The sequence below is a fragment of the Triticum urartu genome, chromosome 3A (genome assembly GCF_056163025.1).
Source record: "Triticum urartu cultivar PI428250 chromosome 3A, HENAU_Tu73, whole genome shotgun sequence".
NCBI lineage: Eukaryota > Viridiplantae > Streptophyta > Magnoliopsida > Poales > Poaceae > Triticum > Triticum urartu.
Genome location: NC_141875.1, coordinates 8,930,834 through 8,952,268, shown reverse-complemented (window position 1 = coordinate 8,952,268; position 21,435 = coordinate 8,930,834). Strand labels below are relative to the sequence as shown.

The 21,435-nt window shown below is 46.0% G+C and overlaps 3 protein-coding genes and 1 pseudogene across 4 annotated transcripts in view; 3 read left to right on the top strand and 1 right to left on the bottom strand.

The window, feature by feature from the left end:
• The first annotated feature begins 1,296 nt into the window (after window positions 1–1,296).
• On the top strand, window positions 1,297–8,169 carry LOC125542321 (uncharacterized). 2 transcript variants are annotated; one of them, XM_048705305.2, is made up of 13 exons: window positions 1,297–1,546; window positions 1,681–1,762; window positions 1,870–1,934; window positions 2,042–2,116; window positions 2,677–2,757; window positions 2,843–2,998; window positions 3,093–3,185; window positions 3,289–4,955; window positions 5,064–5,278; window positions 5,360–5,484; window positions 5,571–5,609; window positions 5,868–5,933; window positions 6,068–8,169. In XM_048705305.2, exons 1-13 carry the CDS (start codon window positions 1,433–1,435, stop codon window positions 7,364–7,366), a joined length of 4,077 nt encoding a protein of 1,358 aa, XP_048561262.2. In that variant the 5' UTR covers window positions 1,297–1,432; the 3' UTR covers window positions 7,367–8,169. The 2 variants fall into 2 exon arrangements, with proteins under 2 accessions (XP_048561262.2, XP_087402038.1); XM_087545912.1 differs by lacking the exons at window positions 1,297–1,546; window positions 1,681–1,762; window positions 1,870–1,934; window positions 2,042–2,116 and adding an exon at window positions 2,363–2,404 and having other exon boundaries at window positions 6,068–8,150.
• A 1,216-nt stretch (window positions 8,170–9,385) lies between these two features.
• LOC147977714 (uncharacterized) overlaps window positions 9,386–21,435 on the bottom strand; it is a 76,838-nt gene continuing 64,788 nt past the window's right edge. Inside the window, exons 5-6 of the mRNA XM_087514511.1 lie at window positions 9,911–10,948; window positions 9,386–9,426 (exon numbers count right to left, since the gene is read on the bottom strand). Of these exons, the coding sequence (XP_087370637.1) occupies window positions 9,386–9,426; window positions 9,911–10,948 (1,079 nt within the window). The remainder of the gene's footprint in view (window positions 9,427–9,910; window positions 10,949–21,435) is intronic.
• LOC147977718 (uncharacterized) lies at window positions 13,172–16,313 on the top strand. Its single transcript, XM_087516425.1, has 4 exons — window positions 13,172–13,273; window positions 13,387–13,514; window positions 16,118–16,199; window positions 16,285–16,313. Exons 1-4 carry the CDS (start codon window positions 13,177–13,179, stop codon window positions 16,311–16,313), a joined length of 336 nt encoding a protein of 111 aa, XP_087372551.1. The 5' UTR covers window positions 13,172–13,176.
• Window positions 16,676–21,398, top strand: LOC147977717 (uncharacterized; annotated as a pseudogene).

The window sequence follows — 21,435 nt, the reverse complement described above, 5'->3', positions numbered from 1 at the left end:
TGACGGTTAAATGCGTCAAATCGCTGTGGAGGCTCGTAGCTAGCTGTTTTATACTGTTTTTTAAAATACCCATCTGTATTTAGGAAATTGACCCTTTCATTATTATTTTTGAAACGAAATTCAGTCCTCAATTGCATCTGCTGACCCCATGCATGCATAACTTGGTACCTTGTACCTGATCAAAGAGGTAAACATATCATTGATTGTAGATGAGTGTATAGAGTCAAGAAAAAGGCAGATGACTCGATTGATAGGTATAAAGCATGTCTTGTTACAAAAGGTTTTGAACAACATTATGGTTTAGAACTTTAGACTATGAAGATACCTTTAGCCATGTTGTTAAAGCTGCAACCCATTAGGCTTGTGCTTGTTATTGTTGTGTATAGGGGTGGAGTTTGCGACAACTAGATGTTTATAACATATTTTTGCATGGTTTTCTAGAAGAGGATGTTTACATGAGACAACCACCTGGGTATATATGCAGACCAGAAATCACCCCACCATGTGTGCAAGCTCGACAAGACTCTTTATGGTTTGGAACAAGCATCGATAGTATGGTACTTGAGGCCGAGTTCTCAGCTAAGGTATCCTGGTTGATATCATTTTGTAACAACAAACAAGCCACACGAGCTTTTTATAGTGCGTGAATCTCATACATCCACGGTTCCAAATTAACCGCAGTTCGAAGTTTGCCTTAAGTCCACGAAAGTGTGTGTTTGGTTCGCTGATTTCATCCTATAATCATATTGCAATGCGACTCAATAACGTTAATTATAGCTGCATGGTTCGCATTGGCTTGTAGCCAGTTGCCGCATAATCAAAGTACGCATCTGTTCATTGTCGACACGATCAAAATCTATGGTAATGAGAGCGATGCCGGGGTAGAATCTTACTTGTTCATCTCGCTGCACCCTTGTGGAGTAAAATCCGACTCGTATTTTAGAGTGGAGAGCTAAAACCACGACACTTGTTTTGAAACAGTGGGGGGTACGTTTTAGATTTGGGCAAGCATGAATAAATCCGACTTGAAACACAACTAAAGCTTTATTATTTATTTACAGTATATAATTTGATTTGATGAAACAGACGGCCGCTCCAAAAAAAAAACTTGAAACAGACGGAGTGGCTGAAAAACGAAAGAAAAACACGGACCTATCTTCCTCGGTAAGGCACCGCCTCTGCCGCGGGCACCACAGAGCACGCCACCCCGTCTGACATGTGGCCCCGCCGCACGCCTGCAACGGCACGCCGCACCGCCCAGAACCCCGCCCCGCTGACACTGCCAGTGGGCCACCCATCCAGCGTCCCTCCCCCACTCTCTCTTCTCCGTCCTCGCCGCCCCAGAAGCCCCGACCAAAAACCCCCGACCAACCACCGACCCACCGCCGGGCAAAACCCTACCCCCCACCGCCCCCGCCACCGCGGCCGCCCGATGGTCGTCTCCTTCAAGCTCTCCCGCCGCGGCCGCCGCTTCTACCCGCCGCCTCCGGCCTCCGCCCCCGCCGCCGCCGCCCCGGACGGGTCGCCCAAGCCGCCGCCGTGGGAGGTGAGCACCCTCGCCGCGTCTCCCCACACATCTCCGTTCACGATAAGCATCGCCTCTGTCTATCTCCTCCGTATCGCGAGATTTCGTCGTGGCCGCGAGCGTACGGACACTCAGCATCTCTGACCGTGCTGCAGGCCGCCGCGGCGGGGCCGGGGTTCTCTGACAACGGCATCGCCGCCCGATCGTCCGTGCATGGAGCCGATCCTGCCGATTTAGGTGAGGCCCCGAGCTACCCGCCCGATTTCGCGAGGATTTGGTCAGTTAATCTGTTATAATTCCGTACTCGCTCAAATCAAATGATGCTGAAAACTCTGAGGATGCAGGCCTCGAGCCGTCCTTCGCGCTGAATCTGTTCCCGGACGGGTACTCGGTCGGCGGGATCGACAAGGTCTGCGTGCGACGACCGCTGCTACATGTTTGTTTGTGTTGTTTGTTATACTTGATGATGCTCTGTTGCTCATGGCCGAATCTGTTGGTTTCGGTGCTCTGTTGCAGGGGATGCTTGTGTTTCTGATTGGTGATGATCCGGAGAGGAAGCCCTACACCAGGGCATCCAGATCTCTGCTCTCTGTACGTATGGTGCCCATCTCGTTTTTCTCTGAACTGTCAAGGGGAGAGGGGGTGACCTGGGGCCTGGGGGTAATTAATCATGAATCGATTTTCAAGTTACAGAAACAAGGTAAAAAGTGGGTGAGTAAGTGCACTGCGGAGTGGGTGCTATGCTTTGCGGTCCATTCCTGTGCAACAAATTTATGGGCGCGCTGGAGGTGAACACACGAGACGACAGACCGTGGCAGGGCATTTCGACTGTCGCAAAATTTGTTGTCCACACTATTCTCTTTTGCTGATGAGATCAGAGTAAAGTGTTACTGTGCACGCATTTCATAGAGCAGCTGAACATTTCATATTTTTGGGATTGCACATTTTATTTCTTTTATGGTTTGTTCTTCCTGTGGGGGAACCACCAGATAGCTTTGATTGCATATTTATTCCCAGAAAGCAATATTTATATTCAGAGCATCCTTAACAAGTTATGTTGTCCTGACTCCGGATGACCTTCTTATTTCTGTTACACTTTCTTGTACTGCATCATCTGTGGATTTTATACTTTTATAAATGTATTCTTACAGGATATTGAGTATGGCTGCTTGCCTAAAGATATCTTGCATGGCATCCCTTGTAAATTCCAAAATGGAATTGTTGTTTGCGAGGTTAGCTAAAGTCATATCTTGCAACTTTGCTGTCTGTATTATCTCTGCTTATGTGGGCTTTCTTTACATTGTATGATGTACGCAGGTGCGGGACTACAGGTCCTTCCTGTCGAATGGGGATGATTCTTCAGAAGACGACTTCCCCATAATGAACAGAATTGCTCTTAGATTGGGGACTGAATGTGTTCTCAATGATCTATCTTTGATTGTGGATGCTTCATGGACTTATCACGAGCAATTGGTCAGCACCTCTGTAAACCTGGAAAGGCAATGTTTAACTGTCATCTACTATTTCCAAAATCCCACCTGATTTAATTTTCTTATGCATATTTCAGATTGCTGAGTCGACCATCATTAATTCCTTGCAACCCAGGCTTAATTTGGACCCCAAGCCATGCCTTGAAAAGCTATGCAACTCTGTTAAGAAGGTACCCCTGTTTTCAGTTCCTGGATCCTTACTCTATTCCTTTGTTAACTTTAGAAAGTACTGCAATTTAGCTTGTGCTTTTGTGCCAAATTGTATGCAAATAGATTGATTTAGGTCTACATAACGGAAGACAACGAATGAAAGAGACGTCTCCTCTCAATACTTCTCCTGGCCCTCCTGACAAATGCAAGCCCAAGGAATGTGACTCCTGTGAAGGTGCAGCAGTATGCATTGAGAATTCAGCTCTAGAAGTCTTGCCAAGCGGAATACTGAGCTGCTCGCCAGTGAATTGTCCATCACCTCCCCAAGTTAACACAGCAGTATGCATTGAGAATTCAGCTGTAGAAGTCTTGTCAAGCGGAATACTGAGCTGCTCGCCAGTGAATTGTCCATCACCTCCCCAAGTTAACACAGAAGTATGCATTGAGAATTCAGCTCTAGAAGTCTTGCCAAGCGGAATACTGAGCTGCTCGCCTGTGAACTGTCCATCACCTCCCCAAGTTAACAGTGCCAAATCAACTGTAGTGTCTGATCCCGAAGATACTACGCAATGCTCTTCTACCATTATCAACAGCTCTGCCTTCTGTGATAAGGAACAAAGTGCATCAAGTACTCCTGCTTCTGATAATTTTCTTCAGAATCATGATCAGCAGGCGGACTTAGCTATCATGAAGGTTGATCATAAAAAGGGGCCATTGCTAACAGAGACAGTTCTACCACAAAAGAGAAAGGAGTGCTCGAATCTTCTACATCAAAGGCTATTTTCAGTGAAAAGTGCAAGGTTGAGTTCCCAAAGTTCTGATGACCAGTTTCAAAAGTCAGCGGGGGCTTCAAATAAAGAAGGTCTTATGCTAGGATCTCCAAAAGAACCGTCGGTTGAGGACAAGGTAGATCAGGCAATAGGGAACAAGGACATGGAAGTACATCAACAGAAGTCCTTCTCAACTCCTTCCTTGAACATAATAAAGGATCCATGTTCAGAAAAATTCGCCGAAAAGGTTAAGCAGGGATCTTGGAAAGAACTGCCAGTTGAGGTTATGGTAGATCAGACCATGGGCAAAAAGGACGTAAGATTACAGGAACAGAAGTCCTTCTCAGTTGTCCCAACAACTCACCCACTTCCTTCCTTCAACATAAATGATCCATGTTTAGAACAGTTCCCTGAAAAGGTTAAGCTGGGATCTCCAAAAGAGCTGCCGGTTGAGGTCAAGTTAGAACAGCCAATTGGCAGAGGAAAGGAAAATGAGCACCTGTCAATACTCCCGACCACTCTTCCACAGTCTTCCTTGAACAGAAACAGTCTGCATATAGAAAAAATCCCTGAAAAGGTTCACTCTTCCGATACAAGGATGAGAGAAAGTCATCTGGTCTCATGTGTAGATGTGGACAATCACGGAGGAGAGCTCAAAGACAGTTCAGTGACCTCTGTAACCTCCTGCAATGCAAGTTCAAGAAATGCAGATGCCAAACCTCACGAGGATAAAGCTTCGACGGAGCCCCAACCTACTACTTCAAACATAAAAGTATCAGGAACTTCTACCATTTCTCTGAACGAGCAAATCAATTTCGAAGGGAACAGGCAGAAACAAGCTGATATTCTGGTCAGGCGTTCGTGTGAGGACAGAAGCTCAAAAGAGCCAGGTGTTACTGATGGTACTAGCAGTCAATTTGGTATTCCTCCAGATATTGAGGTGTGCATTGGACACCCTTTATATAACATTGAACCTAACATAGAAAGGATTCTATCGGAGGTCATCCTGACCACCCAGAGGTGTTGTACAACTTCACTCTGTACTTCTCATTTTAAGTTGGATTTTTTCGGTAGAACTGGTGCCAGAATTATAGAAGTTCTTTACATTGTTCATTATTCTTTATCTAGGCATGCACCAGATGGGAATGCTACTAAAATTGATGGTCTTGAAACATTGACGCCAGTGAATTCCTGCTCACCATCTTGTTTCATTCGGTACAAGGGTGCTGAGGGAAGTCCATACATGCGGGAAGAGACCATTTCATGCTGTCCATCTAGGAGATCGAAACATACTCGAAATATTAGAAGCCTTGTTTTTCACCGTGTACAGTATTTCTGTAGAGGTGGGTTTATTTCTGCTTGTGCACGCATAGTCTTATTTTGTGCTTAGTTCCACTCTTGTTCTAAAGCATCACACATGGCAGGTATAGTTGATCAATCTCATTACATACTTTGCCTTCTTGAGTCTGAATCACCGGATGACCATCAAATAGCTGTTGAAATGATATCAGGAGATGAGCGTTTTCACATCGCTACTCTTCCCACTTCTGTGAGTACTATTTTAATTCAGTTTTACAATGCAAGAATAATACTGTAATGCCTCTTCATCTCTGTCTCCTCCATGGTATGCTTCAGGATCAAGCAAAGAAGTTTGTGGATCAATTCATTCTTCTGGTAAGTAAGCATTGTCTTCCAAGGCATTCATTCTTTTGACGGTGAAGAAATTGAACATTTCTGTCTTTGTCTGGTTAAAAAGACATTCTGTCTGTGGCCACTTGCCACTAGGCACTGACAAGCTGTTGATATATGTTTACCTGTTGTGCATATTAAACTAGTTGCCGCACTGGATGATTTATTTTTTTAGGAACTGTCTTCTTCGTATACTGAAATAATATTTCAGGTCGATTTCTGAGTTTTGGGTTGTATATGCAGATGAAACGGGATGGCTACACACTATGCAATTCTACGGTCTGTAATGGATTCTCTGAACTCACACAGGTAAGATGAGGATTCCTTTTAGTACTCGCATTTTCAGTAGCACTCTCTTCTCGCACATTAAGATTTCCCAGATATTTTCCCATATCGACACGCCGCCTTTTGCATCACTTACTCAAATGCGCCATCATTTTCAGCAATCCGCAGATGTATCTCAGCCCGGCTATCTGACTGGAGAACATCCACAGTACCAGGGGTTCTCGCCTTCTGTTGCGAAAAGCGTTGTGATTAATGAATGTAAGGATGCAGGTTTTGCATCGGAGAAGAGGCTCCCAGATGTACATGCCAATGCTCGGCAGCAAGGGAGCCAGCAGTGGGGACTGCCAGATGTACATGCCAATGTTCTGTATCAAGGGAGTCGGCAGTGGGGCCTGACAGACGGGCATGCAAATGCCCAGCACGAAGGGAGTCAGCAGTGGGGGATGCCAGATGCACACAGAAATGCCATGCAGCAAGGGAGTACTCGGCAGTGGGGGCAGTCATATGCGCGCACAAATGTTCCACAGCAAGGTGGTAACCAGCAATGGGGGCAACCATATGCACGCAGAAATGTTCCGCAGCACAGGAGTAACCAGCAGTGGGGGCAACCATATGCACATGCAAGTGTTCCGCAGCAAGGGAGTTACCAGCAGCGGGGGCAGCCATACGCACACGCAAATGTTCAGCAGCAAGGGGGTAATCAGCAGTGGGGGCAAACACATGCACACGCAAATGTTCGGCGCCGAGGGAGCCAGAAGCAATGGGGGCAAACATATGCGCACACAAATGTTCGGCGCCAAGGGAGCCAGCAGCAATGGCGGATGTCAGATGCTCATGCAAATCCTCCGCGTCAAGGGAAACAGCAATGGTGGCTGCCAGATGATCATCATAGTTCAAATGCTATGCACCAAGGGAGCCAGCAGCAATGGGTACAGCCAGAGCAGCAACACCCAACGCCGGCAAACGTCGATGCATCCCACTTCTCGAACCCCGGTTACCCAGTTGAGCAGCAGTACAACAGCAGAGTCTTCCAGGACCAGAGGCGGGCACCATTGTCAGGCGGGGCGTGCTCAGCGGATCAGCACCAGCAGCGCTACTACCCCCAAAGCAGACAGGATACACCAGGAGGGTCCAGCGAGAGATACCCTACGACCCCAAGCATGGGCGCAGGCAGCTATGGCCAGTGGCACCAGACTCCGACTCCTCCCCCGCAGCAGTACGACGGCAGGACGTACCGGTGGGGTTTCCAGGATTTCGGCAGGCAGGCGCAGATCAACAACCTGCCTCCAATGCAGGCCGGGAGGAGCGTGCTGCTGTCGGGGCTGCACCCCGCGGGAAGCCCGCAGACGAGCTCTCCGACCACCGGCTCCGATGGCAGCGTCACAAGCACGTTCCTGGTGCCTCCCAGCAGCTACCACCAGTACCCGCTGCCACCGCCGCCACACGGGATATGCTGAAGGGCGATGTTGTCAAGCATCGTTTTGTCGGCGTGCTTTTGGTGCAGGTTAAAAGTACAGGAAGTACTTGCATGCAGCATATAGATTACGAATACTTTGTTTCAACGAAGTTCCTTCTTTTGTTTCACGCTTCGCTGAGCAGGTGCACGGTGGTTTGTCTATGCTCTGGTAGCCTTAGAGTGATGGCTACAATTTTGCGAAGTGCAATGGGTAGGCATGCTTAGGATGGCTACTGATGTTTTTGGTTGCGGCATTCTGTTGTCGTCGGCAGTTTGGTTGCTTGAGGCTCCTCCTGGGCACTATCACTGAAACTTGGTGTGACCGCACCAACGATGTTTGTTCTATTGTACTGCTCTTGGTCCATCATATTGCATATGGAAAAGATGATGAAAACTCTCTGTCTATCTGGGCGGAAACCTACAGCAAACTTTTTGAACTTGAGTGCATAAAAAACTATTTAGAATCTCAGTAGAACTTCAGCTCTGCAAATTTGGCTTCTACATGTACATAGAAGACAACAACTTTCTACAACAGTTTGGGTGAAGATGAAACGAGCATTCTCGATACGCCTAAAAGTTGTAAAATCACCTGATGCAAATTAGCGTAACTTGCGACGTAACAAATAAACAAATCCATTTAGAAGTTTTTAGAACACTTCGCAAATGGCCTGGAACTTTACATGGACATGCTACCTTCTATGACAGTTTTGCTTGGCTAAAGATGAGCATTCTCGATACGCCCAAAAGTTGTAAAATCAGCTGATGCAAATCAGCGTAACTTGCGACGACATCAATAATCAAACAAATCCAGTTTGAAGTTTTGGGGAGACTTTGCAAATAGCCTGAAACTTTACATGGGCATGTTTGAATAGTCGGGTCCATCTAACCACAATTTGACAGCGTCGCGTGCGGTTTCAGATATTTCTCCACTGAGCGGGCAGGCTACAGCATGAACGAATGCACATTTGATTTGATCTAACACTGGCATGCAACAGATCAATAACCTGTATACATTCTGGAGCAACTCCCAAGCTTTTTAGTTAGGACCGTTCTTTTCAAATACTGGCAGCACAGCATTCAGTTAGGACCCTTCTTTTCGAACCAAAGCTGAGGAGCACACACAAGCATACAAAAACATGCGGCAGAAACTCAACAAGAGCTGCCAAGCACACGCACTTAGAGAAGGCAACAGGATCAAATCCGACTTGAAATAATACTACGGTAGTTAAGCTCAAATTCCCCAGATCAGGTATTCAAAATCATCTTGCTACATTGCATACTTGGCTAGACTAAGGCACGATAAGTTTTTGCAGATAACATACAAACGCCGCCAATCTATTGATGCGATGCGACAAACTCAGTGACATCTAACAATGGCATCATCCCTTCTTCGGCTGGAGCAAACAAAAGCGTTAATATGTTAGAAAACCTCATGTAGATACTGACAAAACTTAATAGTAGCACCTAGGAGTATGTAACAGCGTATGAACAATGTGTGCCTAATGGTAGCATGTAATAGTGTATTATGAACAAGGCGAGTCTAACAGGAGTATGTAACTCATGATCAGCTCAGCAACATAAAGTAGAGCTATATCATATCTCCTCAAAAAAAGCAGACTAAAATCGTATTAGCTATATATGACAACAGAATAAATCCTTCAGCCTTCTCACGCAAATTTTTAAGGTGATGGACGCAACACAAGAGAGTTACTGATATATTGCTTTTCTCAACAAAAAAGAATGAGGTGACTGATGTTTGTAATAGCAAAATGGGCTACTAACATATTATGTGGATCATCAGCATATCATTTATGATCCGACACTCAGCCTCGACACCATTATAATGGTTTCCCTGTGTTACTAGCATGTGTGTATCCAAATCTCTTCCACGTGGACAGTTGTTTGAGGGTGCATATTGTCTTCCAAAGAGAAAATAAATAAAAAAAAGTCAAAATCTCACAAATTATATTCAGGAGATCTTCTTACCTGTTGAACCGGTTCAGCACATTAGCACATCAAATCATCCTAACATTTCAGCTCCATTAGTTCCACCAGCAATGGCTGTGTCTAGAAGCATAAGAATCACGACAATCAACAACAGTTCCACAATAAAAGACAAATGGATAAGAGAAGGCAACATGAGACCGATAGGAAGATGAGATGGCAAATATAACTTGAGCAAAATAATTCACTTTTATAACTTATTTTTATAAATGTGTTAAAAGTCACTTTCAATACTGGCAACACATAAATAAAACCACATCTCTTGTAAAATGCAAGGAACATTCATACAAAGCAGTATACAAAAGTAACTCTTGATACTAGCTCAGAAATTTATCATTTGACATTTCAATTGATATTTTCAAATACATGAAAATAATAAAGCAACACGGGTATAAACTAGTCCATCTAGCAAAAATAATAATTGCTAGCTAAGTTTTATCACAGAAAAATTCTTATTAAGTTAAAGTTGTAAGTGCAACATTTAAAAGTCACAATAACCGTATGCAAGCAATCATGTAAAATATAAAGACCAAGGGTGAGCAATCACCTAGTGGGTAGAAACTCCTGAAAGGATGACAATAATTTGGAGACGGGGTTCCATTAACTTTTCTAGATTGCATTGACTTGATTTGAACCATGTAGACGCCGTATGGTCTAGCTAAAAGGATTACATCGGTATCTTCATCATACCCCGCCAATTTGAGAGACCCGGCGCTCCTCCCAGTCCGAGGAGGGATATTAAGAATGTTACGCAATGCAACAGTCTTGCCCCGAAACCATACGGCAACACCCTCAGAGTTGACCTTCCTCTGCCACATTTGAAGGTTATTGTGATGCAAGATGGCAACACCAACAGTTCCGTCCGCTGCCCGGATGATCTGAAGTTTATCGTAATTATACGCACCGGGAGGCCCGTCAATCACGGTAAATCTCTGTGTGTCCAAATCAAATCGAAATATGGCGATGGTCAAAGACAACACTGACGGCCAGTAAAGGGCATTACCAACAAGGGTGCTAGAATGACTGCGAGACGCATATGGAGGAAGCTCCCTAGAGATCAGAGGACCCCATGTGTCGGTCTCGAAGGCGTAAACGCCGGTGAGGAGTTGGTTCTCATCAAAATGATGGCACATCACGACCACTTTGAAGGGGCTGGAGTGGCAGGCGCCGTGCACATGGCCCTGTTCGCAGGCGGCACAGAGCACCGCCCCCCATACCTGGAACGCAGCGCTGTCAAGCAGAGCCGCCGGAGGCACCACCTGGCGCACCTTGCTGGAAATGGAGTCACACACAACGAGCTCTTCCAGAACCCAGTCTATGACGAGGACGCGGCCGTGGCGACAATCGAGCACCTTGTGTTCACTGTAGCGTCCAAGGCAGAAGCGCCCAGGGGGGATGCTGTCCGGAGGTGCGAGGACGGGCGTGAACATAACCTGTTGCCCGCCGCCCTGGAAGAAGCCGAGGAGGGGCGGCTTGCCATGGTGCGCATAGAACCGGCGGAGGAACTTGGGGTCGGCGAGGATGCCTCGCCAGCGCCTGCAGACGGCGGAGGCGCGGGGGAGCGAGCATAGGTCGAGAGTGTCACACCCCCACCAACTGCGCATGTGTCTGACAGGCAGGTCCCAGACGCGGCTGGAACCGTGATGGAAAGGTAGGCGTGCGTTGGGTTTGCGTTGCTTGTGTTGACCGGGCAGACCGGCTGTAATCGTGTGTATATAAGCTCCCTGTAGCCTTTTGGGCAAAGGATCGAATTAATGAATGAACTGAGCTGCTCCAGCTCCTTCGTTCTCGGTCAATCCCTTTGCCATTTCCTATCTTTATCCTGTGATTCTTTAGCTACTGCCAGGGCCGGCCCATAGGCCGGGCAAACGGGGCGCCCGCCCTGGGCCTCCGGAAGGCAGGGGCCCCAGCCCAGGTATTATTGCCTCTAGTAGTCGGTCGATCTTTCCCGTTCAGCGAGAGTAAAGAGAGCCCGTTCAGCGTCGGTCGATCTTTCCCATGTTCCTCATTTCCTCTTCCCCAAATCGAGACTCCCAAAACAGCGCCCCACATGCCACCTATCAGCGGGTCCGTAAGGTGTTCTTTTGGCCTGGCCTCAAAATGGCAGTGGAGGATTTTGTGAAGCAATGCCCCACATGGCAGAAAGCAAAGAGTGAACGATGTCACCCTGCTGGAACATTACAACCTCTTCCTATTCCCAGCAAGCCATGGAATGACATCACCATGGACTTTATAGAGGGCTTGCCTATGTCAGAGGGAATGAATGTCATACTGGTAGTGGTGGACCGTTTGACTAAATATGCACACTTCATGCCTCTTCGACACCCTTATACCGCTCCCTCTGTGGCAAAGCTTTTTCTTGATCAAGTGGTGAAATTGCATGGCGTTCCAGAAACAATAGTCTCTGATCGAGATCCTATTTTCACAAGTAATTTTTGGAGAGCACTAATTCAGGCTGTGGGCCCCAAGCTCAATTACAGTACTGCTAATCATCCAGCCACTGATGGGCAAAGTGAACGCGTCAACCAATGTTTGGAGCAGTACTTGCGTTGTGCTGTTCATGATTGTCCAGGAAAATAGCGCCAGTGGCTTCCAATGGCCGAATTCTGGTATAATTCCTCCCACCTTGCTTCCATCAAATGCTCCCCCTTCAAGGCGTGTATGGAATGGATCCCAATTTTGGTGCACTGCCTCACCTATCCGTGGATCAAACTTCCACTGCCCATAATGTTGCTGCTGAGCGCCAACAGTTTACTAACATGCTCAAAGAAAATTTGCTCAAGGCACAAAACAGGATGAAGTCCTATGCTGACCGGGGTCGCACAGACCGGTCATTCTCTGTTGGTGACACTGTTTTGTTGAAACTACAACCCTATGCACAGTCTTCAGTTGCAAATCGACCTTACCCAAAGTTGGCTTTCAAATTTTTTGGGCCGTTCAACGTGCTGGAACGAATAGGTGAGGTCGCCTACAAATTGGAGTTACCTGCAGCTAGTGCCATTCACCCTGTGTTTCATGTGTCACAGCTGAAACCCTTCTTGGCGAAGTATACTCCGGTCTTTACTACTTTACCAGCTCCGGACACACTGCAAGAAAATGCCCCGCAGCCAGAAGCAATTTTGGATCGCCGGATGGTCAAGAAAGGTAATTCTGCAACTGTGCAAATTTTGGTTCAGTGGTCATCTCTTCCAGTAGAATGTGCTACCTGGGAAGATTTCTATGTGCTGAAGAATCGCTTTCCCAATGCTGCAATCTGGGATGAGCCTTCAACTCAAGGGGAGGCGATTGTCACACCCCCACCAACTGCGCATGTGTCTGACAGGCAGGTCCCAGACGCGGCTGGAACCGTGATGGAAAGGTAGGCGTGCGTTGGGTTTGCGTTGCTTGTGTTGACCGGGCAGACCGGCTGTAATCGTGTGTATATAAGCTCCCTGTAGCCTTTTGGGCAAAGGATCGAATTAATGAATGAACTGAGCTGCTCCAGCTCCTTCGTTCTCGGTCAATCCCTTTGCCATTTCCTATCTTTATCCTGTGATTCTTTAGCTACTGCCAGGGCCGGCCCATAGGCCGGGCAAACGGGGCGCCCGCCCTGGGCCTCCGGAAGGCAGGGGCCCCAGCCCAGGTATTATTGCCTCTAGTAGTCGGTCGATCTTTCCCGTTCAGCGAGAGTAAAGAGAGCCCGTTCAGCGTCGGTCGATCTTTCCCATGTTCCTCATTTCCTCTTCCCCAAATCGAGACTCCCAAAAGTGCGCCGCGCCGCCGCTGTTCCCGTGCCGTATCCGATTCCAAGATCGCCGCCGGCCATTAATGGAGATTAAAGGCGCCAATCCACTCCCCAATCGACTCCCCTTCGTTCTTCAACGTTCTGCTCGTTCCCCATCAGCTGGACGTTGGAGAGGAGACGGTGCGTGTTCTTCTTTTCTTCCCCTCCATAACCCCGTTCCTCCTTTCAGTTAAATAGAGGTGCCCTCCCCCTCTGACGACTCCACATCTTTCTTCTTATCTTCTGCTCTTCAGACTTGAGCGGATCTAAGTTTGAGTGCTTGGGAGAACTGCTGAACTGGAGAAGGAGGGGTGTTCTGTTCTCGTTCGTGCTGACTGCAACCCGCGGATCTACTGATTCGGCCACCTACATCCACATTCAGGTGCATTTGTTCCCTGTTTTAATCTTTTTATATGCTGCTTGTTCTTGTTTAGTGAGATGTCCTCTAGAAAGCATTTATCTGGTAGTGCCAAAAGGAAGAGAAAGAAGGAAAAAGATGAAGAGGTAAAATCCCTAAAAGGATCACTTAAGAATTTTTTTACACCTGCTAGTTCTTCTACATATCCCCTGGAATTGGCCATAGTATGTGTTGAAGAACAACCAGCTGAAAATACAAATTCTATTGATGATGATATGAATGGCGGTAATAGCAATTCCAGTGAGCAAGAAAATGTAACTCATTCACCAAATTCTGAATCACCGGGTGTTGACAAACAACAACCATTCACTCTTGATATTTTTGATCCACGAAACTGGGATAATCTGGATGATAAGGCTAGAGATATTTTAGTTGAGAAGGGTCCCGTAAGAAATGATGATATTGTGTTCCCTCCGGATAGTAACTCTAGACATTTTTCAAAATCTTATTATTCGAGAAAGTTGAGCAATGGAGAGGTACATGACAGGAAATGGTTGGTTTACTCTGAACATGCTAACAAAGTGTACTGCTTTTGTTGCAAGCTTTTCAAATCCCATAGCAACAAGAGTGCATTAGCAGGTAATGGATTGACTGATTGGAAGCATCTTAGCGAGAGGCTTAAAGAACATGAAAATGATCTAGAGCATATTAAAACCATGAACACTTGGAATGAGTTAAAAGTTAGGCTAGCCAAAAATAAAACCATTGATAAGGATTTGCAGCAGCAAATCAATAAGGAGAAAGAACGTTTGAGACAAGTGTTAGTGAGATTAGTAGCCATTGTTAAATATCTTGGAAAACGTAACTTGGCTTTTCGTGGATCTAGTGAGAAACTTTACCAACACAATAATGGTAATTTTTTGGCATGTGTAGAGATGATTGCTGAATTTGATCCAATAATGCGAGAACATCTTAGACGAATTCAAAATGATGAAATTTATCATCACTATCTCAGCCACAAAATTCAGAATGAGTTGATTTCTCTATTGGCCTCTAGTGTTACTAGTTCTATCTTACAAATTATTAAAGAGGCTAAATATTTCTCCATAATTCTTGATTGTACTCCGGATGTTAGCCATCAAGAACAAATGACCCTAATTATTCGATGTGTTAACATGTCAAATAAGAAAATAAAAATAGAAGAATTTTTTATGGAATTTTTGACAGTGGATGACACTTCTGGTTTGGGTCTTTTTAATGTACTTCTTGACGCAATAGATTCTTATGGCTTAAATATTGATAATGTAAGGGGCCAAGGCTATGATAATGGTTCCAACATGAAAGGAAATAAACAAGGGGTACAAAGTCGTTTACTTGAAAAAAAATCCAAGAGCTCTATATATGCCATGTGCGTGTCATAGCCTCAATCTTACTTTGTGTGATATGGCAAATTCCTGCGGTAAAGCTATATCCTTCTTTGGAATTGTGCAACGAATTTATATTTTATTTTCAAGTTCCACTAAAAGATGGAAAGTTTTACTTGATCATATTCCTAGTTTAACTGTGAAAGGTTTGTCTAATACTCGGTGGGAGAGTCGAATCAAAAGTGTGAAAGCTATTAGATATCAAGCTCCACAATTAAGGCTAGCTTTGTCCGAGTTATGTAAAATTTGTGATGATGCCAAGTCAAAGAGCGACGCAAATAATTTATTTGATGCACTTGGTAGTTTTGAGTTTTTACTTGGCATGTTTATTTGGCATGATATATTATTTGCTATAAACATGGTGAGTAAGAAGTTGCAGTCCGCATCTATGTGTGTCGACTCTACCTTGCAGCAAATTGAAGGCGTAATGCAGTTTTTTGATAAGTACAGAGATGAAGGGTTTGCATCTTGTTTGACTATCGCCAAAGGTCTTGCAGTTGATATGGGCATAGAACCATCATTTCCAATAAAACGTAATGTTACTAGGAAGAAACAATTTGATGAACCTAATAACGATGAAGAAGTTCTAAAAGCTGAGAAGGCGTTCGAAGTTAATTACTTCTTAGTTCTGGTTGATATTGCAAATGTCTCTCTGAAAACTAGATTCAAAGAACTCAAAGTGTTCAAAAGTATATTTGGTTTCTTACTTAGCTCAAAAGACATGAAGTTATTGGATGATGTTGAACTACGCAAATGTTGTGCTAAGTTCGTAGAAACATTTTCACGAAATGGTTCATGCGATGTTGAGTTAGATGATCTTTTTTCCGAATTAAGACTGCTGCAAATGACCTTACCAGAATCAGGTTTGCCATTGCATGCTATGGAGATTTTTGAGTTTGTTAGAGATATTGACTGTTTTCCAAATGTTTTAATTGCTTATCGAATTCTGTTCACTGTACCAATGACCGTAGCATCAGCAGAGCGTAGCTTTTCAAAGTTGAAATTGTTAAAGAACTATTTGAGGTCAACAATGTCACAAGAAAGATTAAATGGTCTTGCTACTTTATGTATTGAGAAAGATAAGTTGGATGAAATAAATGTTGATGCAATAATCGATGACTTTGCTTCTAGAAGTGTTAGACGAATTTCCAAGTTCTAGTATAGACGTGAATTTCTCAGTTTGCTTTACTATGCCTTGAGCAGGAATGTTTGGAAGAAATGAGTCCGGGTGAAGATTTTTGGAGTGAAGAACATGGCCAATTGGGGAGAGGATCTAGAAACAAATGTAAGATCGTGCCTAACTTTTTATCTCATGGTAACACAAAAGATCTAAGTAGCAACCTGTTTTGACAGCAATTTTTGTTTTGCAGGGCAAAATGGAGTCTCCATTAAAATTTAGAAATGCAAGCTTTTGTGGAAAGCGAGCTTTTGTCGAACTACATCATTTCATTACTATCATGGTGTAGTTCACTTATTAATAAATAATTTGTATTGTCAGTTTTGGAGTACAAATTAAGATCATCAGACTATGCTATGTACTGGATATTATTTTGCTTTTGAAATATAAATATTTTGAGCTTTGGAGTAAACATAAAGGCCCCTTATTGCTGTCTTGCCCCTCGGCCCCATATATCTATGGGCCGGCCCTGGCTACTGCTAGGGACATCATAATTGGTATCAGACTAGGTCATTCTACTCCACACAACGGCGCCGCGTACACCACCAATCCCAAACGCCTAAACCAGATTCATCCTGCTTGAGATGGAGGAGATGCAGAAATCCCTGCAGGAATTCTTCACCAAAGCGCTTGACGAGAAGCTCGCTCCGGTGACGGCCGAACTCCGTGAGCTTCGCGCGGATTTGGAGGAGGTCAAGCGAGCGCGCTCTCCGGCTGTTCCTCCCCGCGATCCCGTCCAAAATCAGATCGGAGGCGGAGGCAACAGCGCCCCCGAGCTGCGCGCGTCGCTACCCGACGAGGACGACCCCGTGGACCAGCTCAGGGGGCACGCCGACGAGGACGGCAACCTACCGTATGGACCTCGCCGCGAGGAGCTCCCACGCGGGCGACGCGACGGCCGTCCCGACGCCGGCGACTACTACGAGGGCCGCCGCGACGCCGGCGACTACTACGAGCGTCATCGCGTCCGTGGCGACGACCACGACTGCCACGAGCACCGCGACGACCGCCGTGACGGATTTCACCTGAAGCCGCCCAAACACGCATTTCCAGTCTTCAAAGGGCAGTTTCCTCTGCTCTGGATTGATAATTGCTATACCTATTTTGAGATGTACAATGTTCCTGTCCGACATTGGATTGGCACTGCTACACTGTATTTTGAGGATCATGCTGCTCTATGGTTGCAAGCCTACAAGCGCACTCATCGCCAGATTAATTGGGATTCTTTCATCACGGCAGTGGTTGCTGAATTTGGGTCTGATGAGTATGATGGGCAGATGTCAACGTTGATGCAACTTAGGCAAACAGGCACAGTAGCTGAATACAAGAGGTCTTTTGAAAACTGCATGTATCACTTGTTATCTACTGATGCCACACTACCCTCCAAATGGTTTGTGTCTCATTTTATTCATGGCCTACGTGATGAGCTTCGTGCTGCAGTCAGATTACACCACCCAGCTAGTGTTACCAGGGCTGCGGCATTGGCACACATACAGGAGGAAGAGCATGATCACCAGCGTCCTCGTACACGACCGACAGCTTCCATCAAACACCCTACCACTGCGGTGACGTATGTGCCCCCCCAGGGTACCGGTGCTGTTGTTTGAACAGACGGAGGCCGAAAAAATACAGATGATTATGCTCGGGAACGTCAATTGCGGGATTTCCGTAAGGCCAATGGCCTCTGTTTTCGCTGTGGCGACAAATACACTAAAGAGCACAAGTGTAAACCAGGAGCTCAACTCATGATGATTGAATTGAGTGAATTTGGGGAAGTCTTTTCTGATGACACCGTGCATGCTCTGGAGCTGCTGGAGGAACCAGCTACAGACCAAGCATGTTCGATGCTTTCCAGTCACGCCTTGGCTGGTACAGAGGACGTGAACATTTTGCGTCTCCGAACATTGGTGGGTAACAAGGTCATGCTAATCCTTGTCGACTCCGGTAGCACTGGCAGTTTTGTCAACTCAGATTTTGTGCAGCGGGCTCAGCTTCCTGTCCAAGAAGCCAAAAGTATTGCGGTGAGACTTGCTGATGGCTCTCGTATATACTCCACCATAGCAGTTCCGCAACTCACATGGTGGTGTCAAGGGGCAACTTTCTGTCACAACATGCGAATTCTGGACTTGGGCGCTTATGATGCCGTGTTGGGGATGGACTGGTTGGACAGCTTTAGTCCCATGACTTGTCACTGGCGTAACAAGCACATTTCCTTCCCTTATGGTGACAAGGAAGTGCATTTGCAGGGTATTCTCATTGAAAAACAACAGCAATTACAGGTCATGGAAATTGACCAGCTTCGGAAGTCTTTAGCTGGTAACGATGTGTGGGCGCTGGCACTGATTGAGCCTGCTCCGACAGACCAAGTGACAGGATCTAATTCTCCTGATGTGCTGAAATTGCTAAATGAATTTGATGATGTGTTCCAAGAGCCAAAAACCTTACCGCCTCATAGGGATTTTGATCATGCCATTACTCTGCAGAAAGATGCACCACCTGTGAATTCTAGGCCATACCGCTACTCTCCATTGCAGAAGGATGAGATTGAGAGGCAGGTCAAGGAAATGCTCGATGCAGGACTAATCAAACTTAGTTTTAGTCCTTTTGCATCCCCGGTGTTGTTGGTAAAAAAGAAGGACAACACTTGGCGCTTCTGTGTAGATTACCGCAATTTAAATGAAGTGACTATCAAAAACAAGTTCCCAATGCCAATTGCAGATGAACTAATGGATGAGTTGGGAGGTACTAATTTTTTCTCAAAATTAGACTTGCGTGTGGGATATCACCAGATCCGGATGTTGGAGGAGGATGAACCCAAGACAGCTTTCAAAACCCATCATGGCCACTACCAATTGAGTGTGATGCCTTTTGGTTTAACAAATGCTCCGGCCATGTTTCAGTGCCTAATGAATTCAGTTTTTGCCATCTATATTCGGAAGTTTGTCATTGTCTTCCTAGATGATATCCTAGTGTACATCCCTGATTTGGACACACATCTTCAACATTTGCGGCTGGTGCTAGCTATTCTGCGGGAACATAAATTGTATGCCAAGATGACAAAATGTTCTTTTGCCACAAACAGTATTGAGTATCTTGGACATATTATATCGCATAAGGGAGTGGCCACCGATCCAGAAAAAACAGCGGTCATGGTCAAATGGCCCATCCCGACCAACACAACCGAGCTGCGAGGTTTTCTGGGGTTAACCGGTTACTACAGAAAGTTCGTGAAGAACTATGGCATCATCGCCAAGCCTCTCACCAATCTTATCACCAAAAAAGGGTTCGTCTGGACGGACCAAGCTACCGTGGCCTTTAAATTGTTGAAGGACGCCATGGCTAACACCCCGGTACTAGCTTTACCTCATTTTAAATTACCTTTTGTCGTGGAGACCGACGCTTGTGATACGGGTGTTGGGGCTGTATTGGCACAGGAAGGCCATCCAGTGGCCTATATGAGTAAAGCATTGGGAATTCAAAATAGTAAATTGTCAATTTATGAAAAGGAGTTCATGGCTGTTATTATGGCAATTGACAAGTGGCGTGCTTACCTCCAGCGGGGACCCTTTACTATACTCACGGATCATCAGAGTTTGTGCTCCCTTACAGATCAACACCTCACTACTGAACTACAGAAAAAGGCAATGTCAAAGCTGTTGGGCTTGCAATTCTCGATAAAGTATCGCAAGGGCAGCGAGAACAATGCCGCTGACTCTTTGTCCAGAGTGGGCCACTTACTACAGATGAATGCCCTGTCAATTTGTCAACCTGAATGGGCACAAGAAATCTTGAGTTCTTATGATATGGACTTTGAAGCCATCGAGTTACTTGCTCAGCTAGCCGTGAAGAGCCCTGATGCACGTGGATATTCATTGGACGAGGGCTTGATTCTCTACACGGGCGGTTGTACATTGGCAACCAGTTGTCCTTGCAAACAAAGCTTCTCAGTGCTTTGCATGACAGCGCAGTGGGGGGGGGGGGGCATTCTGGCATTCATGCCACCTATCAGCGGGTCCGTAAGGTGTTCTTTTGGCCTGGCCTCAAAATGGCAGTGGAGGATTTTGTGAAGCAATGCCCCACATGGCAGAAAGCAAAGAGTGAACGATGTCACCCTGCTGGAACATTACAACCTCTTCCTATTCCCAGCAAGCCATGGAATGACATCACCATGGACTTTATAGAGGGCTTGCCTATGTCAGAGGGAATGAATGTCATACTGGTAGTGGTGGACCGTTTGACTAAATATGCACACTTCATGCCTCTTCGACACCCTTATACCGCTCCCTCTGTGGCAAAGCTTTTTCTTGATCAAGTGGTGAAATTGCATGGCGTTCCAGAAACAATAGTGTCTGATCAAGATCCTATTTTCACAAGTAATTTTTGGAGTGCAGTAATTCAGGCTGTGGGCCCCAAGCTCAATTACAGTACTGCTAATCATCCAGCCACTGATGGGCAAAGTGAACGCGTCAACCAATGTTTGGAGCAGTACTTGCGTTGTGCTGTTCATGATTGTCCAGGAAAATAGCGCCAGTGGCTTCCAATGGCCGAATTCTGGTATAATTCCTCCCACCATGCTTCCATCAAATGCTCCCCCTTCAAGGCGTGTATGGAATGGATCCCAATTTTGGTGCACTGCCTCACCTATCCGTGGTTCAAACTTCCACTGCCCATAATGTTGCTGCTGAGCGCCAACAGTTTACTAACATGCTCAAAGAAAATTTGCTCAAGGCACAAAACAGGATGAAGTCCTATGCTGACCGGGGTCGCACAGACCGGTCATTCTCTGTTGGTGACACTGTTTTGTTGAAACTACAACCCTATGCACAGTCTTCAGTTGCAAATCGACCTTACCCAAAGTTGGCTTTCAAATTTTTTGGGCCGTTCAACGTGCTGGAACGAATAGGTGAGGTCGCCTACAAATTGGAGTTACCTGCAGCTAGTGCCATTCACCCTGTGTTTCATGTGTCACAGCTGAAACCCTTCTTGGCGAAGTATACTCCGGTCTTTACTACCTTACCAGCTCCGGACACACTGCAAGAAAATGCCCCGCAGCCAGAAGCAATTTTGGATCGCCGGATGGTCAAGAAAGGTAATTCTGCAACTGTGCAAATTTTGGTTCAGTGGTCATCTCTTCCAGTGGAATGTGCTACCTGGGAAGATTTCTATGTGCTGAAGAATCGCTTTCGCAATGCTGCAATCTGGGATGAGCCTTCAACTCAAGGGGAGGCGATTGTCACACCCCCACCAACTGCGCATGTGTCTGACAGGCAGGTCCCAGACGCGGCTGGAACCGTGATGGAAAGGTAGGCGTGCGTTTGGTTTGCGTTGCTTGTGTTGACCGGGC